The 25,193-nt window shown below is 48.0% G+C and overlaps 1 protein-coding gene across 1 annotated transcript in view; it reads left to right on the top strand.

The window, feature by feature from the left end:
* Nucleotides 1–25,193, top strand: part of SYCE1 (synaptonemal complex central element protein 1) — a 439,580-nt gene that overhangs the window by 269,770 nt on the left and 144,617 nt on the right. Inside the window, exon 8 of the mRNA XM_069209539.1 lies at nucleotides 8,375–8,438. Coding sequence (XP_069065640.1) covers nucleotides 8,375–8,438 — 64 coding nt within the window. The remainder of the gene's footprint in view (nucleotides 1–8,374; nucleotides 8,439–25,193) is intronic.

The raw sequence follows: 25,193 nt of genomic DNA, 5'->3' as shown, positions 1-25,193 counted from the left end.
AAAGGGGAATGTGTTTTTGATCAGATGGTCAGGGATTTATGCATACGCCTTTCCCCCGCTTCCTCTCATCCCGCGACTTCTGCAGAAAATGAAGAGGGAGCCATGCAGACTTCTATTAATTGCTCCCAAATGGCCACGCCAGTTTTGGTTCACAGAACTTCTATTACTCTCGGAGCAGCCTCACATACGACTGAGAACACTGCCGGACTTGTTAACAACGAATCAGGGGCAGGTCCGTTATCCCAACCCGACATCTCTTCGATTATCAGCCTGGCTCCTGAATTCTATGAATTTGACGGCCTAGATATCCCTTCAGATTGCAGGGAGGTAGTTGCCTGTGCCAGAGCTCAGTCTACAAACAGGACATATAAGTTCAAGTGGAAAAGGTTTTGCATATGGTGTTCAACTTCCAACGTTCATCCTCTGAAGTCCTCTCCAGAACAGGTTCTACCATATCGGTTGCATTTAGCTAAATCAGGCCTTTCCTATTCGTCTATAAGGGTTCAGCTTGCTGCTATATCCCGTTTCCGGCGAACATCTCATTCACCATCTTTATGGTCATCCAGGATAATAAAGCAGTTTCTTACGGGCTTGTTCAGGATGTTTCCGCCGATTCACCGTCCTCCACCTCCGTGGCATTTGAATATTGTGCTCTCCCAATTAATGAAGCATCCGTTTGAACCCATTCATAAGGCAGACCTCAAATACATTACTTTGAAAACAGCCCTCCTTCTGGCCCTCACCTCAGCAAAGAGGGTTAGTGATATCCAGGCTTTCACAGTCTCACCACCTTTTCTCCAATTCAAATCAGAGGTGGTCATTTTAAGAACTAATCCAAAATGTATCCCCAAAGTTCCATCGACTTTTCATCTAAATGAGCCAGTGGTTTTGAGAAATTTTTTTCCAAATCCGCAAACTCCAGCGGAGCGCGCATTACATTCTCTAGACATTAAACGATGTTTAAAATTTTATATACAAAGGACTTGCAGTTTCCGTAAATCTGAGCAACTGTTTATTACTTATGGACGGATCAATAAAGGCAAGGCAGTTACTAAACAGACCATAGTGCGCTGGATCTCTTCTGCCATACAACTCTGCCATCAGTTAGCAGGGAAACCGTTATCATCCAATGTCAGAGCACACTCCACTAGAGCGGTATCCACTTCGGCAGCTCTATTCGCAGGAGTCCCTTTGAGCCAGATCTGCAGAGCGGCAACGTGGACGCGTGCCCACACCTTCACTCAGCACTACTGCCTGGAAGCTACTGACAGAATGGATGCCGTGGTAGGACAAGCAGTGTTACGTAATTTATTCGCATAAGGTGAGCCAATAATCTCTTTACCCTCCATCCTCTATGTATTACCAGGCTAATATTTTCATGTGGGTATATATATATGTATATCTGTATATGTATATATTCATAGATATATAATCTTTTGCAAGGTTGATTAGCATAATTTAACTACCTGTGCACATAGAAAGAATTGTGAACAGACATGCTACTGATTTTCAGAACTCAACCATCTTACTGCTGACTATTCTGATTCAAGCATGTGAATCTATGAAAGATACCACAATAGTGGAGAAGAAAATAAGTTTCTTACCTGTAACTGTGGTTCTCCAGTATTGGTATCTTTCATAGATTCACATGCGACCCACCCGCCTCCCCATAGGGGCTCACCTCTTTAATTTTCATATAATCACTAGTGCGGAGAAATCTGAGCGACTGAGCCTTTGTGCTGAGGATTCTAAAGGGGTGGTCTCGCCTGATTGGCTGAAGTTTGGGCTTTTTCTAATGAGGCTGATAGTTACAAAACTGAATGTGTTTTTTCCTATTGACTACAGTAAAAAAAAAAAAAAAGTGTTTTCTTTATCTATTTATTGCTTTCTATGTACCGTGGGACTTCCACTTCGACGGGGAATGATTCAAGCATGTGAATCTATGAAATATACCAATACTGGAGAACCACAGTTACAGGTAATTAACTTATTTTCTCTTCCAGGGGATCCTCATCAATAGTCATAAACATTGAATATTCCCGCCCCCGTGCGGGGACCCCGGAGCATATATATATATAAAATACATACATATTATCATGTGTAAAACAGCAATGCAGGCTATAATCATAAATAGGCTAAAATGCTTTATTTCTATGCAAGTTTTTTTTTTTTTTTTTTTTATATTATAAAATCACAATAGATCATAAATATCTACCTAAGCCCCAAAAACTGGACTTTGGGAAGTAAACAGCAGTAAATATCAGAGAAAAATAGAAAAAACCACATTGAAAAACAATGAAGCATTCTTAGCCAATAGGCTGCATGCAGGTTAACACAGGAGAACCATAAAAACTTTGGCACCGTGCCTTTAAGACCCTGAGCACCTCCAGTATCCCACCATGCCTCAGGGGTGAAGGGAAGGTGACAGTTGGTTCACAGTTAGGTCAGTTCTTTTTTCCGGCTTCTTCTGAGAGGATCCTGGAGCATTGAGCTCTCAGTTTTTCTGAGTTTTTCTTCAGAAAAATCCTTAAAAAATAGTATTTTTCCTGTTTACTCGACAGATAACATCTTTTGTCTGAGTTTGGAAGTCTTTTTGACAGAAAATGCCATCTCTTTTTGTAAAATGTCCTTCTTGTGGGAAGAAGAAAGCCCAGTCAGACCCACACTCTCTGTGTATTGTCTGCCTGCCACAGAGTCACTGTCCTGACACCTGCAAGTATTGTAAGAACATGTCAAGGAGGACTCTCAAAGACAGAGAGAAGATCAGGCTACATGGGCTTCAGGAGAGGAAAAAGTCAACATCCTCTTCACTTCCCAGACCTACAACAGAAGGAATGGCCCGATCGACGTCGACAGGTAGGATTGTGCCTGTTTGTTCTCCATCGACGTCATCGGCACCACCGTCTCACCGGCATAGATCGCCGTCGACGGTGACCAGACCGACGTTGAAGGACAAAGCGTCGAAGCATGGACACAGGGGTACATCTCCGTCGACGGCAGGCCGCCGTTCGGCGTCGAGTCATCTCCGGCGCTCCCGTTCGCCGTCGAGAACGTCTCACCCCATGGCGTCGAAGGACACGACACCAAAAACACCACGACGGCATGAACATCCGCCGTCGACCACTCGCCACTCAACGTCGAGACACACGACGGCGAGTAGGTCCAGGTCCCGCGATCGGCGTCAAGGCATTCAACGTCAAGGCCTTCGACGGCAAGACCTTCGACGTCGAGAACAGACCAGCCAGCGCAACCTTCGACGTCGAGGATACAATCGACGTCGACACAACCTTCAGCTGTGTCACAGGCAGTAGAGCCAGCGGACAAAGCTCCCTCACCGGTGGTCTCTATAAGGAGTGCATCATCCCATTCCAGAGCGGGCTCATCGGGGCATGTTTCTCCCATCACTCTATCACCCAGATGGTTAGAGAGCCTGAATAGACCGGCAGCATCCCCGGATTCCCAATACTCTAGGATGTATTCTCCTACTGCCTCATTACCGAGAACGCTATCGCCTACAGCTAGAGCAGGACGGGCTCGTTCTGCTTCTCGTCAGCCGACCACAAGACCTGCACACTCTGCTACAGCCTCTCGGAGCAGGTCCCGTTCCCGAAGGAGAACCAGGTCGCGAACACCACGCAGAAGATCACCTTCTTGGTCTTCTTCAGGATCGTCTGTTGGGCGCTACTCCCCCACACTGACAGATTCTCCACCTGCTAGGATTTCCCCGGTGGATGATATCACCACTTTTAATGAGGTTCTTCTAAGGGGAGCGCAGAAGCTAAATATTGAGGTACCGGAACCGGCCACCTCATCCTCAGTTATCTTTGAGACCCTACAACACAGATCAGTCTCGAGAAAACTGCTGCCACTAGTACCGGGTTTGCTGCAACCTACTATGGACACTTTTCTGTCTCCAGCCACTCTCAAGTCTGCCCCGGCTAGGATTCAAAAGAAATACAAAGCTCCGGAGCAAGATCCTTTATTCCTGCGGAAGGATCCGCCACCGGACTCTGTGATCTTAGCCGCAGCCAGAAAAACACACTCTGTGGCATCATCTTCCACAGTCCCCCCGGATAAGGAGAGCAGACACCTAGACTCCCTGGGGAGAAAGATGTGCGGTACGGCGGCATCTGCTATGAAGGTCTCCAGCGCCTCAGCACTTCTGGGCAGATATGACCGCTCTCTGTGGGACTCACTCCACAGATTTACAGAAAAGTTGCCCAGGGAAGATAGACAGGACTTCCAGGAAATCTTGCAGGAAGGGGGCCTAGTATCTAACCAGGTCATTAGCGCGGCGGCGGACGGGGCGGATTTGGCTGCGCATGGGTATGCGCACGGAATCTGCGCTAGGAGGTCTTCCTGGCTACGGCTCACGGGTCTGAAACAGGAAGCACAGCAACGCATTTTAAACCTCCCATTCAGCGGCAATTCGTTGTTCGGTACCCACGCGGATGAAGAGATGGCCCGAATGAAAACGGAAGTGGACACGATGAGGGCAGTGGGCCTGGAACGTAAGAAAGACTTCAGGCGGAGGTACAGGCCGTACGACAGACGACCATTCCAGCAGAGGGTTCAAACCCCTCACTGGTCTCAAAGGCCACAACAACGACAGGGACGTCCCCTGTTTCAGGCACGTAGATCCACAAGAGACCGAGGGTCAAGTAGACCTCAACAGTCTACAGCAAAGACACCAACAAAGCAATGAGGCATTGCTTCCCTCAACACTGTGCACCACTCCGGTGGGGGGAAGTGTTACGCATCATCTTCACTAGTGGCTCTCCATCACAAAAGACAAATGGGTGCTCAATATTGTCGAACATGGCTATTCTCTCCTTTTCAAAAAACCTCCTCCACACTTGCCGCCAGCAAGAGGTTTTCCTTCTCATCTCAGCCTGCTACGCAAGGAAGTTCTCGCACTCCTACAAAAGAAAGCTGTAGAAAAGGTTCCTCCGGCACAAAAAGGAAAAGGGGTGTACTCCCGTTACTTTCTGGTGGCGAAAAAAGGTCAACAGGGCCTCTTCAGGCCAATTCTGGACTTACGGCTCCTGAACAAGTACATAAGAAAACAGAAGTTCAGGATGCTAGCCCTTCACCAGATTGTCCCGCAACTGCATCAGGGAGACTGGATGTGCTCCATCGACCTACAGGATGCATATTTTCACATCCCAATAGCATCCAAACATCGGAAATTTTTACGTTTCCAGATAGCGTCACAGCACTACCAATTCAGAGTCCTTCCATTCGGCCTGAAGTCTGCACCCCGAGTCTTTTCAAAATGTGTAGCAGTGGTAGCGGCACATCTTCGAAGACAAAAAATATTCGTCTACCCCTACCTGGACGACTGGCTAGTGAAGGCCTCCTCTCCGGATCAGGCGAGAAAACATCGAGACATCGTACTAAGAACTTTCGAGTCTCTAGGTCTTCAAATCAACCACAACAAGTCAACCTTGATTCCAACACAAAACCTCCACTACCTGGGAGCGGTACTAAACACAGAGCTCCAAAGAGTGTATCCTTCGGAGGAACGACTTTTATCAATCCACAGGAAGTGTCAACAACTATTAACAGCCGATGCACCTACTGCTCGTCAGGTGACATCTCTTCTGGGCTCCATGGCTTCATGCATCTTCATTGTCCCGGGAACGGGAAATTATAAGATGGTATGAACCTACTACAGGCGCAGTTGCCTTTTTCAGTGGCTTCTTTGCAGTACTTAACATTGGTTTTTGTCCAGCACTGTATATCTTGACGTGGAGATCTCATTATCAAAAGGCAAAGGAATTTTTAAAGTGTGATAAATAGCACCTATTTAGAGTGTTTGGGGAATATCATGTGGATTTTGGTGCCTACAATACCAAATTTTACATTCCTCTGTAAATACCATATTGTTTTCCCAAGTGTGGAGGTTTGAACTGCATGAAGTTGATGAAGGCTCAGATATTTTACAGACCTAGTAATTACTGCAAGTGGTAAATACAACCCAATTCAGAATTACAACCTGTGCGCAAAGAGGTTATTGGAAAACTCTGGCAAACTAGGAATCAGGTCCCATGTCTTTTAAGGAGACTTGGTGCACATAAGCAAGCATAAATACACTTGCCGACAAATAAATATTTACAAACATGTCACGTATGTTAAGTTACAATGATCAATTTATTTGTAACTACCCAGTGATTATCATATAATGTGGCACCTCATTTCAGTGGTGACAGGGACTGGATGGGGATTGTTTCTGCTTCTATGAAGCTAAACATCGTAGATTGCAGGAAGATAGCCACAGTGGGTTGTACAGCTGCAAGAAGCTTCCATATGGCCCTGCAACCTTTTATTCACTGATGTCTCACAAACATGATGGCCAAGCTACGATTGTCCATTCTGTGTGAGGGAAGCTTGAATAGCTGCTAACCATTCTTCACATGTTCTGAGTGAGGTGAGCTTGCACACTGACGGTGACAGTTGTTGTCCATTCCACATGGATGTAGTTAGAATCTAGTAGATTTTCTGAAGACCAACTTTTCTGTCACCTTGTTACTCTTTAGGATTAACTCTGTTGTCCTACACTTAACTAGCAATGATGAAGGTTAAGAGGTAATCCTCACTGGCTGAGGTTACCAGCAACTTATGCTCTTTCCAGCCATTTTCAGGACACACTTCATCCACAAGGAAAGAACATATGCATTCAGAGGTTAAACAAATAGGTCTGACTTAGATATTCAGTCCCCTGGAGTCAATGGAACGATTACCACTGAATTTAGCAAATAACAAGCATTGGACAACAATATACTTTAGCTTGAGGGGTGGAGTGTGTTAATGGTAATATTTAATACCGTTAGGTTATAGCACCTGGTGTCTGGTCGGACAGAAGAAATGTCAATGAACTGGAAGTGGCACTGCTTTGGGGGATTTAAATGTTGGTGTATGCATTCCATCACTTTTCAAATCACCTTTCATACCAACTCCATACATATCATGTGACTGAAATGTCATCTGTTCTATATGGTGATCAACGGCACCGGGCCCTAAAATTCAGCCGAACAAAGGTGCTTTATTACATACAGAGTTGGAGTTATATAGGGACAATAGATATCAGTGTGGTATGAAAGAGAAGGAAAACATGATACAGGGAGATGAAAAAGAAAGTGCTTGCTCTAAACGTCCTATGGCTATTCAGTAAGGAGTGGGACCCACTTTTACAGCAATAACTTGAAGCAGATGTCTCCTGTAACAGTTTAAAGTCTCTCGCATTGACTGGGAGGGGGATTCTGAACTACCAAACTGTGTAAGCTCTGTGATGTTTGAAGGCATTTAGTTTAGAACAGCTAATTAGTTCCTGTCACAGGATCCCAAAGGCATTGAATTTGAAGTTTGACTTGCTATTCCAATATCCTGTTACCTTTCTTTTTCAGCTGCTCTGTTGTAGATTTACTGGTGTATTTTCAGCCAATGCCCGGTTGCATTATTTACTTTTGGCTACGTTTTAGCTGTTGGACAGATTGTCCCATGTTTCTCTAGAATGCGCCTGTACAGGGAGTAGTTCAAGGTGGACTTGGTGTTTCCAAGGGATCCAGGTCCCATGCCAGCAAGGCAGACCTAAATAATCGCCTTTTCACTAGCATGCTTGGTGGGTGGAACAAGGTTCTTGTGATGATTCTAATGTTTGTTTTTTGCCAAACAAGTCATACAGCATTACAGCCAAACAACTCAACCTTTGGTTTATTCAAAAGGGAGGGCTTTGTTCCAGATGTCTTGTGGTGCATAATGGTGTCATTTGCCAGTTGTGCAGCAGTGTTCTTTTTGGAAAGGTGGTTTTCTTCTAGCCATCCTTCAACAAAAGCTGTACGTGTTCATTCTTTTTCTAACTGTTGAATTATGAACTGCTACCTATACCATATTAACAGACGAATGGATGTTCCACAGATGTAGCTTTGTTTTTTTTGTTTGTTTTTTAAATGTCTAGGTGCATCATATGGTTCGATCGTGGGGAAATATGCTATACATGCACTCCTGGGTAGACTAGCAAACGAATTAAACTTTTCCCGTTTGCAAATAATATTTCTCACTGTAGAATGATGACCATTGCGTGGTGTGAAAAATGCTTTATATTCAATTCCCAGAGCAGCCATGAATCTTTCTCTGAGTTGCAGATAGATTGTGGTCTATGCATGGTATGTTACCACAAACCGGGATGTATAGGGAAGTATACTGAGCTAAATGTCAGAAAGTAATTAAAAGTCGTATATTTTGAGCCACAGGGCGGAGTCCATTTAAAAATTGAGACGGCCACGTTAAACAAGGTAACGTTTTCCCAAAAAAGTACACTTTGCATTCTTGAGGCCTCGGCCTGCCTTAACTCGCGTATGTCTTCTATTTTCAGGATAGAATTTGAGAAGCAGTTGGAGGAGCTCATGGAGAAGCACAAGACTCTCTGGGAGTTTCATGTAAGGGCAGCTCCCCTGTAATTCTTTGTAGATTGGCAATTTTAGAGGGAGGGAGAATCTCATATAGCCTGCCAGAGGTTGTGATTGTGGGAGCCAATATAATTCTGTATACCCTTTTGTTATCGGGAGCTGGGGAATTTCAGTGAGTTACAGACCATTACAGTGTATTGAGTCCATTGTTTTCTAAATTGCAATCTGTGGGATGTTTTGACTGAGCCGACAACCCCTCCTATCTTCACCGGATCTATTGCCATGTAACTGGAGATCTTCAGTTTGTTTTCTGTACTGTGAGTAAGACAAGACTATAGTTGGATGGGCAGAGGAGCAGAGAATCAAAGACCTGCTAGCTAGCCCACCTCCAGCTGGTCTCAAGGAATATTGCTTGTTTTTGAGAGATAATGCACCCACTGCTAAATTATGTTCATTCTGCTGGCCACAGTTGATTAAGGGATGAAAATACCCTTCAGAAAAGAAAACTTATATGAACCCTAAAGTTCTGGGCCACAAAGAATATAAAGAAATGTATCCAGCTTTCTGCAACTTAAGAGAATCATAAAGCTGCGGAATTAGCATTGCCAGTTGAGCTGACATTTTTAAAATTAGTGTTGTCATTGCATGTTGATGAAGAAGTTTGTTTTTGTATGTGGGTGAGAAGGTACATTGGTAGGTAAGAAAGTGGATGGGTGAGCTGATACTTCAAAGAGTGGGCATATAGATGGAGAGAGCAGATAAGTAAGTAGGAGGATTTATGGGTGAGTGGCCAAATGCAGTGTGAGTGGATGGGGCACTGTATGGGCTGGTTGAGTTGGTGTATGCATGGGTAAGTAGTTGCTTAAGTGAATAAGTGAGTAGATAACTGTAAAGAAAGGTGGGTGATTTAGTATGTGAGTTGGTGAGCAAGTAGATAGGTGGCAGATCCTTTTTTTAGTGAGTGTACACGTTGCTTCCTTGCCAGATGCAGAGGCCAGATATTCTTACATGACCTGGTGCCTGTTGGTTTGTCAGCCTGGCTCCTGAATGCATTGAATTTGCTCATATACACCTCACTGAAGACAGATACTTGTACATACAAGAGTATCTTCTACCAAGAAAATATACCTAGCAAAGTGGAAGAGATTCTGGGCTGATTTAGACTTTGGCTGGCCCCCAGATTAGTGGAGGCACCTCTGCCCCGACATTGGACTACCTGCCATATATAGAGCCCCCAACCTAGCTGGCGGACATCTTTGTGCCTAAATTCCTTCCGCTCAATAGGTGTAAGCACTATACGCACATCTGAATGCTGAATGCCAAGCTCACATAATGTGTGTTGGTTTTCTTTGTTTTTTTGTTGAAAATGTCTTTAAGAAAACCTATAGAATGGTCCTGATGTGCAGGATCTTTGCTTTTGCTGCCCGGGTCTGCTATGCCTCGCATGGCAGACACAGACATGGAAAGACAGTGGTGGTAGCGCCCCATGAAAAGGGCAAAACTGTGACTCTGTGGCCCTGTTGTGGATGAGCCACTGGGTGAGTTGTTTCTGCCAGAAGAGCTAGTTTAGGCTTCACTAGAAGAAACTCAGCTTCCACACCCTCCACCTCTGAATAGGGTATGGGAACTCATGGCTTGGCAGGTGAGGAACATTGCCAATTAAGCAGCACTTTCACTTCATCAAATCTACCCCCTCTGTGTTTGGTGTCTGCACCAGTCTCCACCCAGTCACACCAGAAATGCTGCATTTGACAATATCAGGTGAGAACTACAGTTCATAGGGGGTCCACTTTCAGCAGTATCCAGGATACACTCATCTGAAGGCACATGATGACTCCTATTGGATCATTATAGAACTTCTAAGGTTTATTCAAAACCTTTTACACAGTTTGCAGGTCTCTCGCAATGCCCGCTTACTGGGCAGACCTCAGATATTACTTCTAGAAAGTAGTGTTGTTGCTCATGCTCACTATCTGAAGATTGCAAGATCCAGGCTTTTACTGCCAGAGAAGAGACCCTTCATAGGGAAAGGGTAATTTTGTGAACTAATCCTAGAACTTGTTCCCAAAGTGCTGTCAGATTTTCAGTTTAATAAACAAATAGACTGACAGTTTTTCTTTCCACATCCCTCATCTGCAGTAGAGAGATTACTGCATTCACTATACACTCATAGATACCTAAAGGTTAACAGAGCAAATGCAGGTGAACTCAGGCTCATGGATTGATTGTATGTAACCTTTGTTCAAACAGACGGGCCTCCCATTTTCCAAATGGGATTGCAGCATGGATCACAAGGGCCATAGCTATCTGTCATACACAATCGAGCAGAGTTAATGTCTATTTCAACAAGGAGCTAAGTGGCGGCTGCATCATTCTATGCAGGAGTATAGCCGGTGGATATTGCAGAGCCACCATTGACATATCTTGATGAGATACCACTGTTAGCTTTCGAGAGAATCAGCAGTGGGCTATATTACTTTTGCAGATTGTTCCAGTAAGCAGGAAATGCTTTCCCACCTTGTGTGGGAATAGTATGAGCAAAGCCTCACCCTCCTCCCCAGTCGAGCCACTGGAATGGGAGGGCGATCTAGATGCAATACTGTGTCCTTCAGCAGGCCATCAAGATGAACTAAGGTCCTAACTTCATTCTGGGATTTCAGCAGTCTAAGGGCAGCCTTAATGAGACAATCTTTTTTTCAGTTGCATTATGTATGCCAATGGGTGAGTTTTCTTTTATTTTGTCTCCTTTTAAGTTTAAATGTGTTTTATTAAGAAAACAGGTTAATACACCTTCCTCATAATCTCTACATCGATGCTCAGTTTAAAAAAGTCACATCATTGAATATGCTTAAAGTACCATAATCTCAAAGCATGTTAACCTCTCTATTGCAAATAAACGGAAAATGAAGAAATGCTATCCATAAGCATCAACCACAGGGGAAGCTCTTTCGCAATGGCGAAGAAGCGTCGTCCCCTGGAAAAGAGCCAGGAGCTGTAAAATAAAAAAAAAATCATTTATCGTTTTATTTTACAGCTGCTTGCTCAGCCAGGAGCATGTGCAGGGAGGAGGTGGGCCACAGGAGAGAGGGGGGAAGAGAGAGTGCGCCTAAGTGCGCATGTGTGTTTTGCTGGCTGTCTTAGACCGGCCAAACACGCATTTGCACTTAGGTTTTTCCAACCCGGCTGTGTTGAACAGCCAGGCTGGAGAAACTGCACAGAACCCACAGTTGTGTCTGAGCCGCAGTCCAAGCTGCTCAGACCAGGAGTGCTGTGAAGCCTGTGCTAGTGTCCCAGTAAATGCTGGACACCGGAAAAGAAGAGGCACGCAAGGCGGCTTGCGGCGTCAAATAAGGTAAGTTTTTATTTTTTTTATTTAAATTATTCCGCCCCAACCTGTTTCTCCCTGCCCTATCCCGCACCCCCCCTTGAGATTTGCAGCGCCTGCCAGGTGATCAAACATTGCCAAATCTCCTCATACGGGACAAAATCACCCTGAAGTGTCTGTACAAGTAAAGCCAGTTCCGTGGCTGGCACATGATATTCATATCTGAATCTGTAAGTTTTATCTCCTTCTGTCGCTCTCAGCTTTGCTTGAGGCCACCATATTCAGTTGTCTGAGATCTCTAATATTCGCCTGCATTTCCTATCATTTTTGCATTGTCAACTTTGTTGAAATAAAGAAACATGTATATTTTATTATTCTGGAATGGAAGGTCTTGTGACTTCTTCACTATTAGCAGGACTGCCCAACTCTACTACAGTTGTGCCCACTCCTACAGCGCAGCCTCATGCATTCTTTCCCGTGTCTCTTGTAGATGGCTTCTCCTGTTTAATAATAGATACCACAGTTCTGCTGTCCCCTGCAAGATCTGTGGTATCTGTTCTCCTGTTCTGAAACCACAGTTCTAGTACTATAATCTCTTCCTGTAAAGAAATGCCTCCTTGGCATGGTTACCCCCTGACTTTTTGCCTTTGCTGATGCGAAGTTATGATTTGAAAGTGTGCTGGGGCCCTGTTAACCTGGCCCCAGCACCAGTGTTCTTTCCCTAAACTGTACCTTTGTCTCCACAATTGGCACAACCCTGGCACTCAGGTAAGTCCCTTGTAACTGGTACCCCTGGTACCAAGGGCCCTGATGCCAGGGAAGGTTTCTAAGGGCTGCAGCATGTCTTATGCCACCCTAGGGACCCCTCACTCAGCACATGCACACTGCTTCACAGCTTGTGTGTGCTGATGGGGAGAAAATGACCAAGTCGACATGGCACTCCCCTCAGAGTGCCTTGCAAACCTCACACTGCCTGTGGCATAGGTAAGTCACCCCTCTAGCAGGCCTTACAGCCCTAAGGCAGGGTGCACTATACCACAGGTGAGGGCATAAGTGCATGAGCACTATGCCACTACAGTGTCTAAGCCAAACCTTAGACATTGTAAGTGCAGGGTAGCCATAAGACTATATATGGTCTGGGAGTCTGTCAAACACGAACTCCAAAGCACCATAATGGCTACGCTGAAAACTGGGAAGTTTGGTATCAAACTTCTCAGCACAATAAATGCACACTGATGCCATTGTGCAATTTATTTTAAAATACACCCAGAGGGCATCGTAGAGATGCCCCCTGAAAACATACCCGACTTCCAGTGTAGGGTGACTAGTTTTTGCCAGCCTGCCACACACCAGACATGTTGCTGGCCACATGGGGAGAGTGCCTTTGTCACTGTGGCCAGGAACAAAGCCTGTGCTTCTCACCTCCCCCTGCAGAAACTGTAACACCTGGCAGTGAGCCTCAAAGGCTCACCCCCTTTGTTACAGCGCCACAGGGCATCCCAGCTAGTGGAGATGCCCGCCCCTCCGGACACTGCCCCCACTTTTGTCGGCAAGGCTGGAGGAAATAATTAGAAAAACAAGGAGGAGTCACCCACCAGTCAGGACAGCCCCCTAAGGTGTCCTGAGCTGAGGTGACCCTTACTTTTAGAAATCCTCCATCTTGTGGATAGAGGATTCCCCCAATAGAATTAGGGATGTGCCCCCTCCCCACAGGCAGAAGGCACAAAGATGGTGTAGCCACCCTCCAGGACAGTAGCCATTGGCTACTGCCCTCCCAGACCTAAACACACCCCATAATCCAGTATTTAGGGGCCCCCAGAACCTAGGAAACTAGATTCCTGCAACCTTAACAAGAAGAAGGACTGCTGACCTGAAGCCCTGCAGTGAAGACGGAGACGACAACTGCTTTGGCCCCAGCCCTACCGGCCTGTCTCCCAACTTAGAAGAAAAACTGCAACAGCGACGCAGAAACTCCCCTGAACAGCGGCCGTGTTCAACAACCTGCAACTTTCTTGCAACAAAGAAACAACTCTAAGGACTTCACGTTTCCCGCCGGAAGCGTGAGACTTTCCACTCTGCACCGACGCCCCCGGCTCAACCTGCGGAAAACCAACACTACAGGGAGGACTCCCCGGCGACTGCGAGCCCGTGAGTAGCCAGAGACAACCACACCTGAGCCCCCACAGCGACGCCTGCATAGGAAATCCAGAGGCTCCCCCTGACTGCGACTGCCTGTAACAAGGGACCCGACGCCTGGAACCAATACTGCACCTGCATCCCCCAGGACCTGAAGGAACCGAACTCCAGTGCAGGAGCGACCCTCAGGCGACCCTCTGCCTAGCCCAAGTGGTGGCTACCCGAGGAGCCCCCCCCTGTGTCTGCCTGCATCGTTGAAGAGACCCCCGGGTCTCCCCATTGCTTTCAATACAAAACCCGACGCCTGTTTGCACTCTGAACCAGGCCTCCCCTGTGCCGCTGAGGTGTACTTTCTGTGCCTGCTTGTATCCTCCCCAGTGCCCTACAAAACCCCCCTGGTCTGCCCCCCGAGGACGGGGGTACTTACCTGCTGGCAGACTGGAACCGAGGCACCCCTGTTCTCCATTGAAGCCTATGTGTTTTGGGCACCTCTTTGACCTCTGCACCTGACCGGCCCTGAGCTGCTGGTGTGGTAACTTTGGGGTTGCCTTGAACCCCCAACGGTGGGCTACCTTGGACCCAACTTTGAACCCTGTAAGAGTTTTACTTACCTGTGAACTTAACATTTACTTACCTCTCCCAGGAACTGTGATTCTTGCACTGTCCACTTTTAAAATAGCTTATTAACATGTTTGTCAAAACTGTACATGATATTGTGATTATTCAAAGTTCCTAGAATACCTGAGTGAAATACCTTTCATGTGAAGTATTGTAAATCTTGAACCTGTGGTTCTTAAAATAAACTAAGAAAATATATTTCTGATGGATACAACTACCTGTGGATTCCTCACCTAATGAATACTCCCATGGCGCCAGCATTCGACGGAAATCTTCTTACTAGTCTCTGCACGTCGACGAGGACGTCACTCTAGCCCACGCGACGCCGTCTGACGTCATACAGGCAATAAGAGGTCCTCGACGACGTGCGGACGTCAGTTCCCTTTTTTCTGTGCATTCGAAACGGTTATCTTCGAGGGAGCAACTGTTACTCTTGTGGTTACAGTGTATTTTTGCTGCGTAGTCTTTCGCTGTGGTAATAATGTCGCAGAGAAAGTCTGGATTTAAGCCTTGTCGTGAGTGTGGAGGCAAGATGTCGGTGACGGATCCTCATTCCGATTGCCTTTGGTGTTTGAGCTCCGACCACGACGTCTCGACTTGTGATTCATGCCAGCACATGAATCCAAAGGCCCGCAAGGAACGTGAGGCGAAGCTGTTTATGGCAAAATCGAAGGAGAAGCATCACAAGAAATCTTCTTCTCCGAGACATCGGCGTCATCGAGACTCCCGGCGCCGTAGAGAATCTCGACGTCATTCGAAGGAGACTCGTTCCAGGTCTTCGGATCGGCGCCGAAGGACATGGGAGATCAGTCCCACGGTTACGCCGCATCCTTCGACGCCGTTGCCCTCTCCGGCGTCTCCAACTTCACCTGGACAGGCGTCGGTGATTGAGGTATTGGAGCCTCAGGTGTTTTCTCCGGCGCAGACGTCGAGGCCGGCGTCGGGGTCGCCTCCGAGACAGGCACCTCAGTATCTGGCTTTTCCCACCCCTGGAGCCGATAGTTCCGCATTCTTGAATGCGATGTATGCTATCTTCCAACAGATGGCTCCAGGGGGTGCTCCGGCTGGGCCTTTGGCCTTTTCTTTGGGTGATCCTGCGCCTCTTCGGCCGGCACCCTTTATGCCCTTTCTCCCTTTTGGGAACGTGGGCTCGGCGCCAGTGTCGGCGCCGGTGGCCGCTCCGGTGGCTTCAGAAGGATTGGCCCCGGTGATTTCCATCCCGTCGACGTCGGGATTTCGGCCTGTGACTCCGGTGGGTCCATCTGCTTCAGCTGCTCTTTCGTCGGCGCCGAAGTTACCTGTGGCGCCGGACGCGGCGTCGGTGGCTTCTGAAGATCGGCGCCGATCTTCAACTTCGGCGGAGGCATTGTCGACTCCGCGTATTGAACAACGACTTCATTCGAGGAGACGTGCTCTCCGTGTATTAGAGGAGCAGGAGTACCAACGAGCCCTGGAGGAAGGAGAGCTAGAGGACTCGGGTGATGGGCTGCGTGGTCTGAAGTCGGCCAGTGGGCTGGACACTTCCCCTGAGTGGGATCTTTCGTCCCCGGGAGAATATACTGAGGAGGCTGCTTCCTTTCATGCAGTGGTACGGAAGGCAGCTAGTTTTTTGGATCTGCCTTTGCCGGTGGTGGAGGCTAAACAAAACCTTTTAACAGAGGTGCTACATCCGGCCTCAGCTGCGGCGGAGCCTCTTTTGCCATTTAATGACGCTCTGCTGGATCCGGTGTTAGAGGTGTGGAAGAGGCCGGCATCTTCCCCAGCAGTTCACAGAGCCGTGGCCAGGAGGTATCGGGCGGCTCCGACTGACCCTGGTTTTCTATCTAGGCACCCTACGCCGGAGAGCTTGGTGGTGCAGGCCTCCTGTTCATCCAAGTCAGCGCCTGGTTCTTTCCCGACGGTGCCTGGGGACAGAGATTCAAAGAAACTAGAGGCGCAGTCCAAGAAGATTTTTTCGTCCTGCAGTCTGGCGTTAAAAGCCACCAATGCAACCTGTATCCTGGGGAGGTATATTCATGCTCTGATGGATGACATTTCCTCATCGTTTACAGAGCTTCCCCAGGGTCTTTTGGATTTAGTTTCAAATGCCCAGGCTGCTGCGACCCAGATTATCCAGACGGGACTGGATACCACCGACTCGGTAGCCAGAGCAATGGGCACAACTGTGGTGGCAAGGAGACAGGCCTGGCTCCGTAACTCGGGCTTTTCTGCGGATGTACAGTCCACATTGTTGGATCTCCCGTTTGATGGGGACAAACTGTTTGGAGCCAAGGCTGATTCGGCCTTGGAACGTTTTAAGGAAAGCAGGGCCACGGCTAAGTCGTTAGGGCTCCAAGCTCCTTCTTCCACGGCCTCTTCCAGATTTTTCAGGAGGTTTCGTGGATTTGGGCGTGGCTCTTCCTCCTCTTCCTTTCGGGGAAGATATCAGCAACCTGCCTCTTCCCATCCCTATAGATCTTTTAGGGGGAGAGGTAGGGTACGCACCAGAGGAGCCTCTCAGCAGCACTCTGCTTCTTCCTCATCCTCTGGCGGGGTGCAGCAGGGGAAGCAGCCTTAGGCTTCCACCATTTCCCACTCACTCCTCTCCTGTAGGGGGAAGATTACAGCATTTTCTCACCAAATGGAAGACTGTTACAACGGACACTTGGGTTCTCAGTATTGTGGGAAAAGGCTACACCCTTCCCTTTCGGGAGTTCCCGCCCCTCATCCCGCCCCGCCCTTCTTATTGTTCAGAAGAACACCTCTTGTTGCTAGAACAGGAGGTACAAGTCCTCCTTTCAAAGGGCGCGGTGGAGTTGGTCCCAGAGCAGGAAAGGGGTCGAGGATGTTACTCAAGGTATTTCCTGATTCCCAAGAAGGATGGTCGTTTGAGACCAATTCTGGACCTGAGAATCTTGAATTGGTTCCTCAAGCAGGAAAAGTTCAAGATGCTGACCCTAGCACAGGTGCTTTTGGCGTTGAACAAGGAAGACTGGATGGTGTCTGTCGACTTGCAGGATGCTTACTTTCATATCCCGATACTCAAGTCACACAGGAAGTATCTCCGGTTTGTGGTGGGATCGCAGCACTATCAGTTTGCGGTCCTTCCGTTTGGTCTTACTTCAGCACCTCGAGTCTTCACGAAGGTGATGTCGGTGGTTGCGGCAGAACTCAGAAGGAAGGGGATAGCAGTATTCCCTTACTTGGACGACTGGTTGATCAAAGCCAAGTCCCCGGAGCTTGTGTCGCATCATCTGCAGTCAACAACCCAGTTGTTGTTCGACCTGGGTTTTTCGGTGAACGAGCCCAAATCTCCCCTAGAGCCCTCTCAGCGCCTCCTGTTCATAGGGGCAGTACTGGATACAACATTGGGTCGGGCCTTTCCTCCGCCTCAGCGGATTCAAGATATTCGGGATTTGGTTCCAATGTTTCGAAATGGAGCGGTAGTTCCAGTCCTCAAGGTCCTTCGTCTGCTCGGTCTGTTTGCCTCCTGCATTCTGTTGGTCACGCATGCTCGCTGGCACATGAGGGCTCTTCAGTGGTGCCTCCGAAGGCAGTGGTCTCAACACAAAGGGGATCTAGAGGGTACTATCAAGATCTCCAGAGATGCTGCTGTGGATTTGAAGTGGTGGATTGCAAGCAACAATCTTTCACAAGGAAAGCCGTTCCAGCAGTCGCCACCAGTGGCCACAGTCATAACGGATGCTTCCACTCTAGGGTGGGGAGCTCATCTGGGGGATCTGGAGATCAAAGGTCTTTGGTCTCCAGAGGAACAGATGTTTCACATCAATCTGTTAGAGTTACGGGCTGTACGTCTGGCTCTCAAGGCCTTCCTCCCTTCCCTTCGTGGTCAGTCGGTACAGGTCCTAACGGACAATACTACCACGATGTGGTACATAAACAAGCAGGGAGGAGTGGGGTCGTACCTTCTCTGCAGAGAAGCTCTTCGACTATGGTCCTGGGCAAAGGACCATCAGATTTGCTTGATAGCAAACCATCTGGCCGGAGTCTTGAACGTGCGTGCGGACAGTCTCAGTCGCCATTTCTCGGCAGACCACGAGTGGCGTCTCCATCCAGATCAAGTCCGTTTAATCTTCCAGAGGTGGGGGTTTCCTCGGGTAGATCTGTTTGCCACTCGAGAGAACGCGCATTGTCCGTTATTCTGCAGCCTCCAGTATCCGATGCCGGGAGCGTTGGGGGATGCGTTTCAAATAACCTGGTGCGGCCAGGTGCTTTACGCGTTTCCTCCCATACCCTTGATTCCTCGAGTATTGAGGAAGATTCGCCAGGACCGGGCTCTAGTCATCCTAATAGCTCCGGATTGGCCAAGGAGGGTATGGTACTCCGACCTTCTCCAACTCTCAATGTGCCCTCCGCTCCGTCTCCCTTTCAGGGCAGACCTCCTCTCGCAGTCGCAGGGGCAGGTTCTACACCCCAACCTCCAGAGTCTGCACCTACATGCCTGGAGATTGAACGGGGCAACCTGAGTTCCTTCTCTCTCCCACCTGAGGTAGTGGATGTTATATTAGCGACCAGGCGACACTCCACTAAATCTATCTACGCTAATAGATGGTCTAAATTTGTTGCGTGGTGTGGAGAGAGGCAGATTGATCCTTTGCATGCTCATCTATCGGACGTTTTGTCTTTTGCTCTGTCTCTAGCGCAGAAAGGTTGTGCAGTGGCTACCATTAAGGGTTATTTATCGGCCTTGTCAGCCTTCATATGTCTTCCAGACCAACCATCTTTATTTAAATCCCCTATTGTTATCAGATTCTTGAAAGGTCTTCTAAATAAATATCCTCCAAAGCCATTCGTTATGCCGCAATGGGATTTGTCCTTGGTCCTGACTTTCCTTATGGGGTCCCCTTTTGAACCTATGCATTCTTGCCCCTTAAGGTATTTGGTTTTAAAAACAGTCTTCCTGATAGCTATAACATCAGCAAGGAGAGTGAGTGAGTTGCAGGCCTTATCAGTAAAGCCCCCTTATACAACTTTTTATGGGGATAAGGTGGTGTTGAGGACCAAGGCTGCTTTCCTCCCGAAGGTTGTTTCACCCTTCCATTTGGCTCAGGCAATTACTTTGTCCACGTTCTATCCTCCGCCTCATCCTTCCAAAGAGGAAGAAAGACTGCACCGTCTGGACCCAAAGAGAGCGTTGAGCTTCTTTATTGATAGAACAAAGGACTTCAGGCTGGAGGATCAGCTGTTTATTGGATACGTGGGCAAGAGGAGAGGAAAGGCAGTCCACAAGAGAACACTATCCAGGTGGGTTGTTCTTTGCATTAAAATCTGTTACTCTTTGGCAAAGAAGGATCCTCCTGAGGGCATTAGAGCTCATTCCACCAGAGCTAAGTCGGCCACTTCGGCCTTGGCCAGAGGTGTTCCTGTGGTCGACATCTGCAAGGCCGCAACTTGGTCGTCCCTTCACACTTTTGCAAAACATTACTGTTTGGATTCTGAGGTTAGAAGGGACGGCCATTTTGCACGGTCAGTGCTGCAGGATTTCTTGGTTTGACCATTTAGGCACCCACCGCCGGGCGTGGTACTGCTTTGGGACTCTATTCATTAGGTGAGGAATCCACAGGTAGTTGTATCCATCAGAAGAACGAGTTACTTACCTTCGGTAACGACTTTTCTGGTGGATACATTAGCTACCTGTGGATTCCTCACGGTCCCACCCGCCTCCCCGTTGCCTTTCTGGTCTTACCAAGTAATCCTTGAGTACGCTCCTCTTGGTCTTTGAGGGTGCAATAGATGTTGTATATATTATATTTATATATATGTATATATCGTTGTGTATATACTTGATGTGTATATATATATTTTAAAAAGAGAGAGTTATATATATATATATATAAAAGATTTACAGTTATTCATGCAATGTTGTGTATTTTTACAATGTAATGGGATGTTGCCTTGCTCTTTCATTGCATTGCCTGGTTGTTCTCATGCACGTAAAAAATGATTGGTACTGACGTCCGCACGTCGTCGAGGACCTCTTATTGCCTGTATGACGTCAGACGGCGTCGCGTGGGCTAGAGTGACGTCCTCGTCGACGTGCAGAGACTAGTAAGAAGATTTCCGTCGAATGCTGGCGCCATGGGAGTATTCATTAGGTGAGGAATCCACAGGTAGCTAATGTATCCACCAGAAAAGTCGTTACCGAAGGTAAGTAACTCGTTCTTTTCTCTCGTAGGGGATTTCCATGTATAGTCATAAGCACTGAATAGTTCTGCGCGCCTGCGGGGACCCCGGAGCACTGATGTGAAGTATATTCTTAAGTGCAAACACCAGCCGTTTGAAGAAAAGGTCTGTCAAAAAACACTTAAGAATAACATTGTGCAGCCTATGTGAACAGCTACACAGGCCAAATTGTTGAAAAGAAAATCAATAGTAGTGTAAATTCATGTTCAAACACCTATTTATTCTAGAAATGTAATAACAAATACATTCTCATACTTTATTTACACCTCTGATGAGAATAAAACAATGCAGGGCAGTGTAGCCCATAGGCTGCCATTATACAGAATGTAAATAGAGCTGTGCCTTTAAGAAAGCAAAGTCTTCCTGTATCCCATCATGCACAGCAACAGGCAGTTGCCTCAGTTCTTTTTTCCGGCTCCTGCTGACAGGACCCTGAAGCATTGAGCTCTACCTCACAAAGCTTTTGTGACAGAAATTCATTGAAATATCTTTTGAATTTCATTTTCACTCGACGTTTTTACCTTTGAGTGATCATTTTCTACTGATTTCTGTTAAATTCTGACAGACGTTTGAGGTTTTTCTAGTTAGAAATGCCTTCACTTTTTGATAAATGTCCTTCTTGTGGCAGAAAGAAGGCTAAAACAGATCCACATAGGGTCTGTATAATTTGTCTTCCATCCAGCCACAAACCGGAGTCGTGTGACATTTGTAAAACCTTCTCTAGAAGAACCCTTCGTGATAGAGAGAAGATCCGACTTCAGGCGAGAGAGGACATGAGAAAAAGTGGCCATTCCACTACAGAGCGAGGAGAAGGTCAGGCTTCTACCAGGGCTCAACCTGTTTCCTCCATGACTCCTTCCAGACCTGCTGAAAAACGACATAGATCTCCGACGACGTCGAGAGCGTCGACGTCGAAGCAGGGAACGGCGCCAACATGTTCGCCGTCGAGGAGTGGTTCGCCGGCGAGAAAAAGACATCGTTCGCCGTCGACAGCTATTTCGCCGTCGAGGCGGCGAAGACACCCGACGTCGAGAGGATCTGGGTCGCCGTCGACACGGCGAACACAGTCCACGCCAAGGAGATCCGAGTCGGGCTCGCTGTCGACACGGCGAGGGAGATCGCCGTCGAGAGAGAGTGTTCGCCGTCGGAGGCGTTCACCGTCACTGCACCGACGTCGAGGGTCGTCGTCGATAGGTTCTCAGTGGCGAGACGAGTCGACGTCTAGAGGCACTCACCGTCACCGCAGTTCGACGTCAAGGAGTGCTTCGACGTCGAGAAGACCATCTAAGAGGCCTAGAAGGGTTTATACAACCTCGGAATCCTCGGCCTCGCTTATCCTACTTCCAGCATCACCACAGCTCTCGCAAAGGCAGTCGCCGTTACCACAGACGCCGGTAACACCTACGGCTCCTCTTCCGGCGCCTCCTCCAGAGTCTGTTCCGAGGACTCCAACGCGATCTGCAGGGCGTTCTGGATATTCGTCAAGGCGTACATCTACCTCTAGGCACCGTCGTCAGGAATCACATCATGGACGTTCTTCATCGTCCACACGGGACTACTCTCCAACGTTATCGGACTCACCGTCCCCAAGAGTGTCCCCCATAGATGATGTCAACACATTCCAGGAGGTCTTAGTGAGAGGGGCAACCAAGCTGAATATCCCGCTAGCAGCTCCGGCCCCATCGACATCAGTAATCTTTGAGACCTTGCATCAAAAGACATCTTCACCACCTTTACTTCCACTGGTTCCGGGTCTTATTGAGCCAGCAATGGACATTTTTCTCACGCCGGCTACAACAAAGTCTGCTCCTTCCAGACTCATTAAAAAGTACCGTCCACCAGAGCAAGATCCTCTATTCTTGAGGTCGGACCCAGTACCAGACTCGGTAGTTATAGTGGCAGCGAAGAAATCGCATTCAACGTCACCGTCTTCCTCTGCTCCTCCAGACAAAGAGAGCAGAAAGATCGATGCTGCAGGAAGAAAAGTATGCTCGACGGCATCCATCACCATGAAAGCAGCCAGTGCCACTGCTTTATTAGGGAGATATGATCGATCCCTCTGGGACTCTATACTGCAGTTCGCGGAGCATCTCCCTAGGGACAAAAGGGAAGATTTCCTAGAGGTCGTGAGCGAAGGAGCTATGGTTTCTAACCAGATTATAAGTGCTGCGGCGGATTCTTCAACACTATCCGCACATAACTATGCTCATGGTATAGCGCTCAGGAGACATGCATGGCTGCGGCTTACATCGCTTAAACCCGAAGCACAGCAGAGGATACAGAACCTACCTTTCTCAGGCTCCACTTTGTTCGGCTCTCATGCCGATGAGGAGATGGCCAGAATGAAGTCGGAGCTGGATACCCTGAAAGCGGTAGGCATGGAGCGACCTAAAGAACAGCGAAAAGGATTCCGCCCATATCAAAGAAGACTGTTCACCCACAGGTATCAGACTCCACATTGGACGTCTTCACGCCCTCAGCAACAGCAGCAGCAGCAGCATCAGAGGGGCTTCTCCAGAAGGTCGACAAGGGGTCGTTCAACACCTCAGACCCAGACACCTCGACAGGCGCCCGCGTCTAAGCCCTGAATCTTCGCTTCCCCCTCCTCCGTTATCCACTCCGGTAGGGGGAAGTATCTCAAATCATCTGGACGAGTGGCTACGCATCACATCGGACGCCTGGGTTTTGAATATTGTGAGACATGGTTACGTTCTCAGATTTACCAGTCCTCCACCATCTGTTCCACCCAAAACAACCAACCGACACCTCGAAGCTCTTCAGTTAGAAGTCACCATCCTATTGCAAAAAAGAGCCATAGAACCTGTCCCGATCAGCCAGCAAGGGAAGGGGATTTATTCGAGGTATTTCCTTGTGCCAAAAAAAGACAAGCGAGAGTTTCGTCCCATTTTAGACCTAAGGACAGCAAACAAGTGGATTCGCAAAGAGAAATTCAGGATGCTATCCTTGCACCAAATTTACCCACATCTTCGTCAGGGCGACTGGCTCTGTGCAGTAGACCTTTGCGACGCTTATTTTCATATTCCGGTGGCCAAGAAACATCGAAAATTCTTAAGGTTCACCGTCGGAAAACATCATTACCAATTTGCGGTTCTGCCCTTCGGCCTAAAATCAGCGCCGAGGACTTTTTCCAAATGCATGGCGGTGGTAGCCGCCCATTTGAGGAAGCATCGAATTTTTGTCTACCCCTATCTAGACGATTGGCTCATAAAGGCCTCCAGTTATCTAGAGACGCAACAACATTTCAAATGGACTCTACAGCTGTTACAAAAACTCGGTCTTCAAGTAAATCTCCTGAAATCCACAGCAACACCGGTTCAGAGGTTGCATTACTTAGGAGCCATTATAGATACAAATCTAGGAAAGGTGTTCCTTCGGAGGAACGACGATTATCGATTCTCCAAAAGTGCAAACAACTGCAAGAGGCTCCCCAGACCACTGCAAGAGTAATAGCTTCCCTACTGGGCTCGATGGCGTCTTGTATCCATCTCGTTCCCAATGCTCGCCTCCATATGAGACCATTACAGGAAAACCTGGAGGATCAATGGAGTCAACTAATGAACGAATGGGAGAACAAAGTCCTCCTTTCTCCCCACGCCTTACAGTCCCTCAAGTGGTGGTGTCTACCCGACAATCTCTTGGTGGGGATTCCGTTCCAACGACAGCCTCCAGCTCAAACCATCGTAACAGATGCGTCACTGCTCGGATGGGGAGCGCACATGGAACATCTTCGAGTCCAAGGCAAGTGGTCACAGAAAGAGAGTCTCTATCACATCAACCTGCTGGAACTTCGAGCGGTCCACCTTGCGCTCAAAGCTTTCCTTCCCTCTCTGAGAGCGGAAACTCTCCTTCTTCAGACGGACAACGTGGCCACCATGTACTATGTAAACAAACAAGGAGGCACCAGGTCCAGGATTTTATACAGGGAGGCTCAGACAATCTGGCATTGGCTTCTAGCCAGGAACATGTCGCTAGTAGCAACTCACCTGCCGGGCATCCAGAATGTGCAAGCGGATGCTCTCAGCCGAGTAATGGACGAGAACCACGAGTGGGTTCTACACAACGACGTCGTTCATTCCATTTTCGCACTATGGGGTTCCCCCTCTATAGACCTGTTCGCAACCCCAGAAAACAAAAAATGCCAAAACTTCGCCTCCAGATATTACCATCCAGGGACACTGGGGAATGCCCTGTGGATAAGCTGGTCAGAAGCATTTCTTTACGCCTTTCCACCGCTTCCCCTGATTCCGGCGGTCCTCCAGAAGTTATCCAATGCTCAGTCCAAAATGATCCTGATTGCTCCGGAATGGCCACGACAATGGTGGTTCCCAGACCTTCTTCACCGGTCACTCAAACCACACATCAGGCTCCCTTATCGTCCGGACCTGCTCACGAAGTTCGGAGGGCAGATATCCCATCCCAACCTCTCATCACTGAGTTTGGCAGCATGCCTCCTGAGCTAGTGCAATATGGACACTTGAACTTACCTCAGGACTGTATGGAAA

This window comes from Pleurodeles waltl, chromosome 10, assembly GCF_031143425.1.
Source record: "Pleurodeles waltl isolate 20211129_DDA chromosome 10, aPleWal1.hap1.20221129, whole genome shotgun sequence".
Lineage (NCBI taxonomy): Eukaryota > Metazoa > Chordata > Amphibia > Caudata > Salamandridae > Pleurodeles > Pleurodeles waltl.
This window is presented reverse-complemented; position numbering and strand designations above follow the sequence as displayed.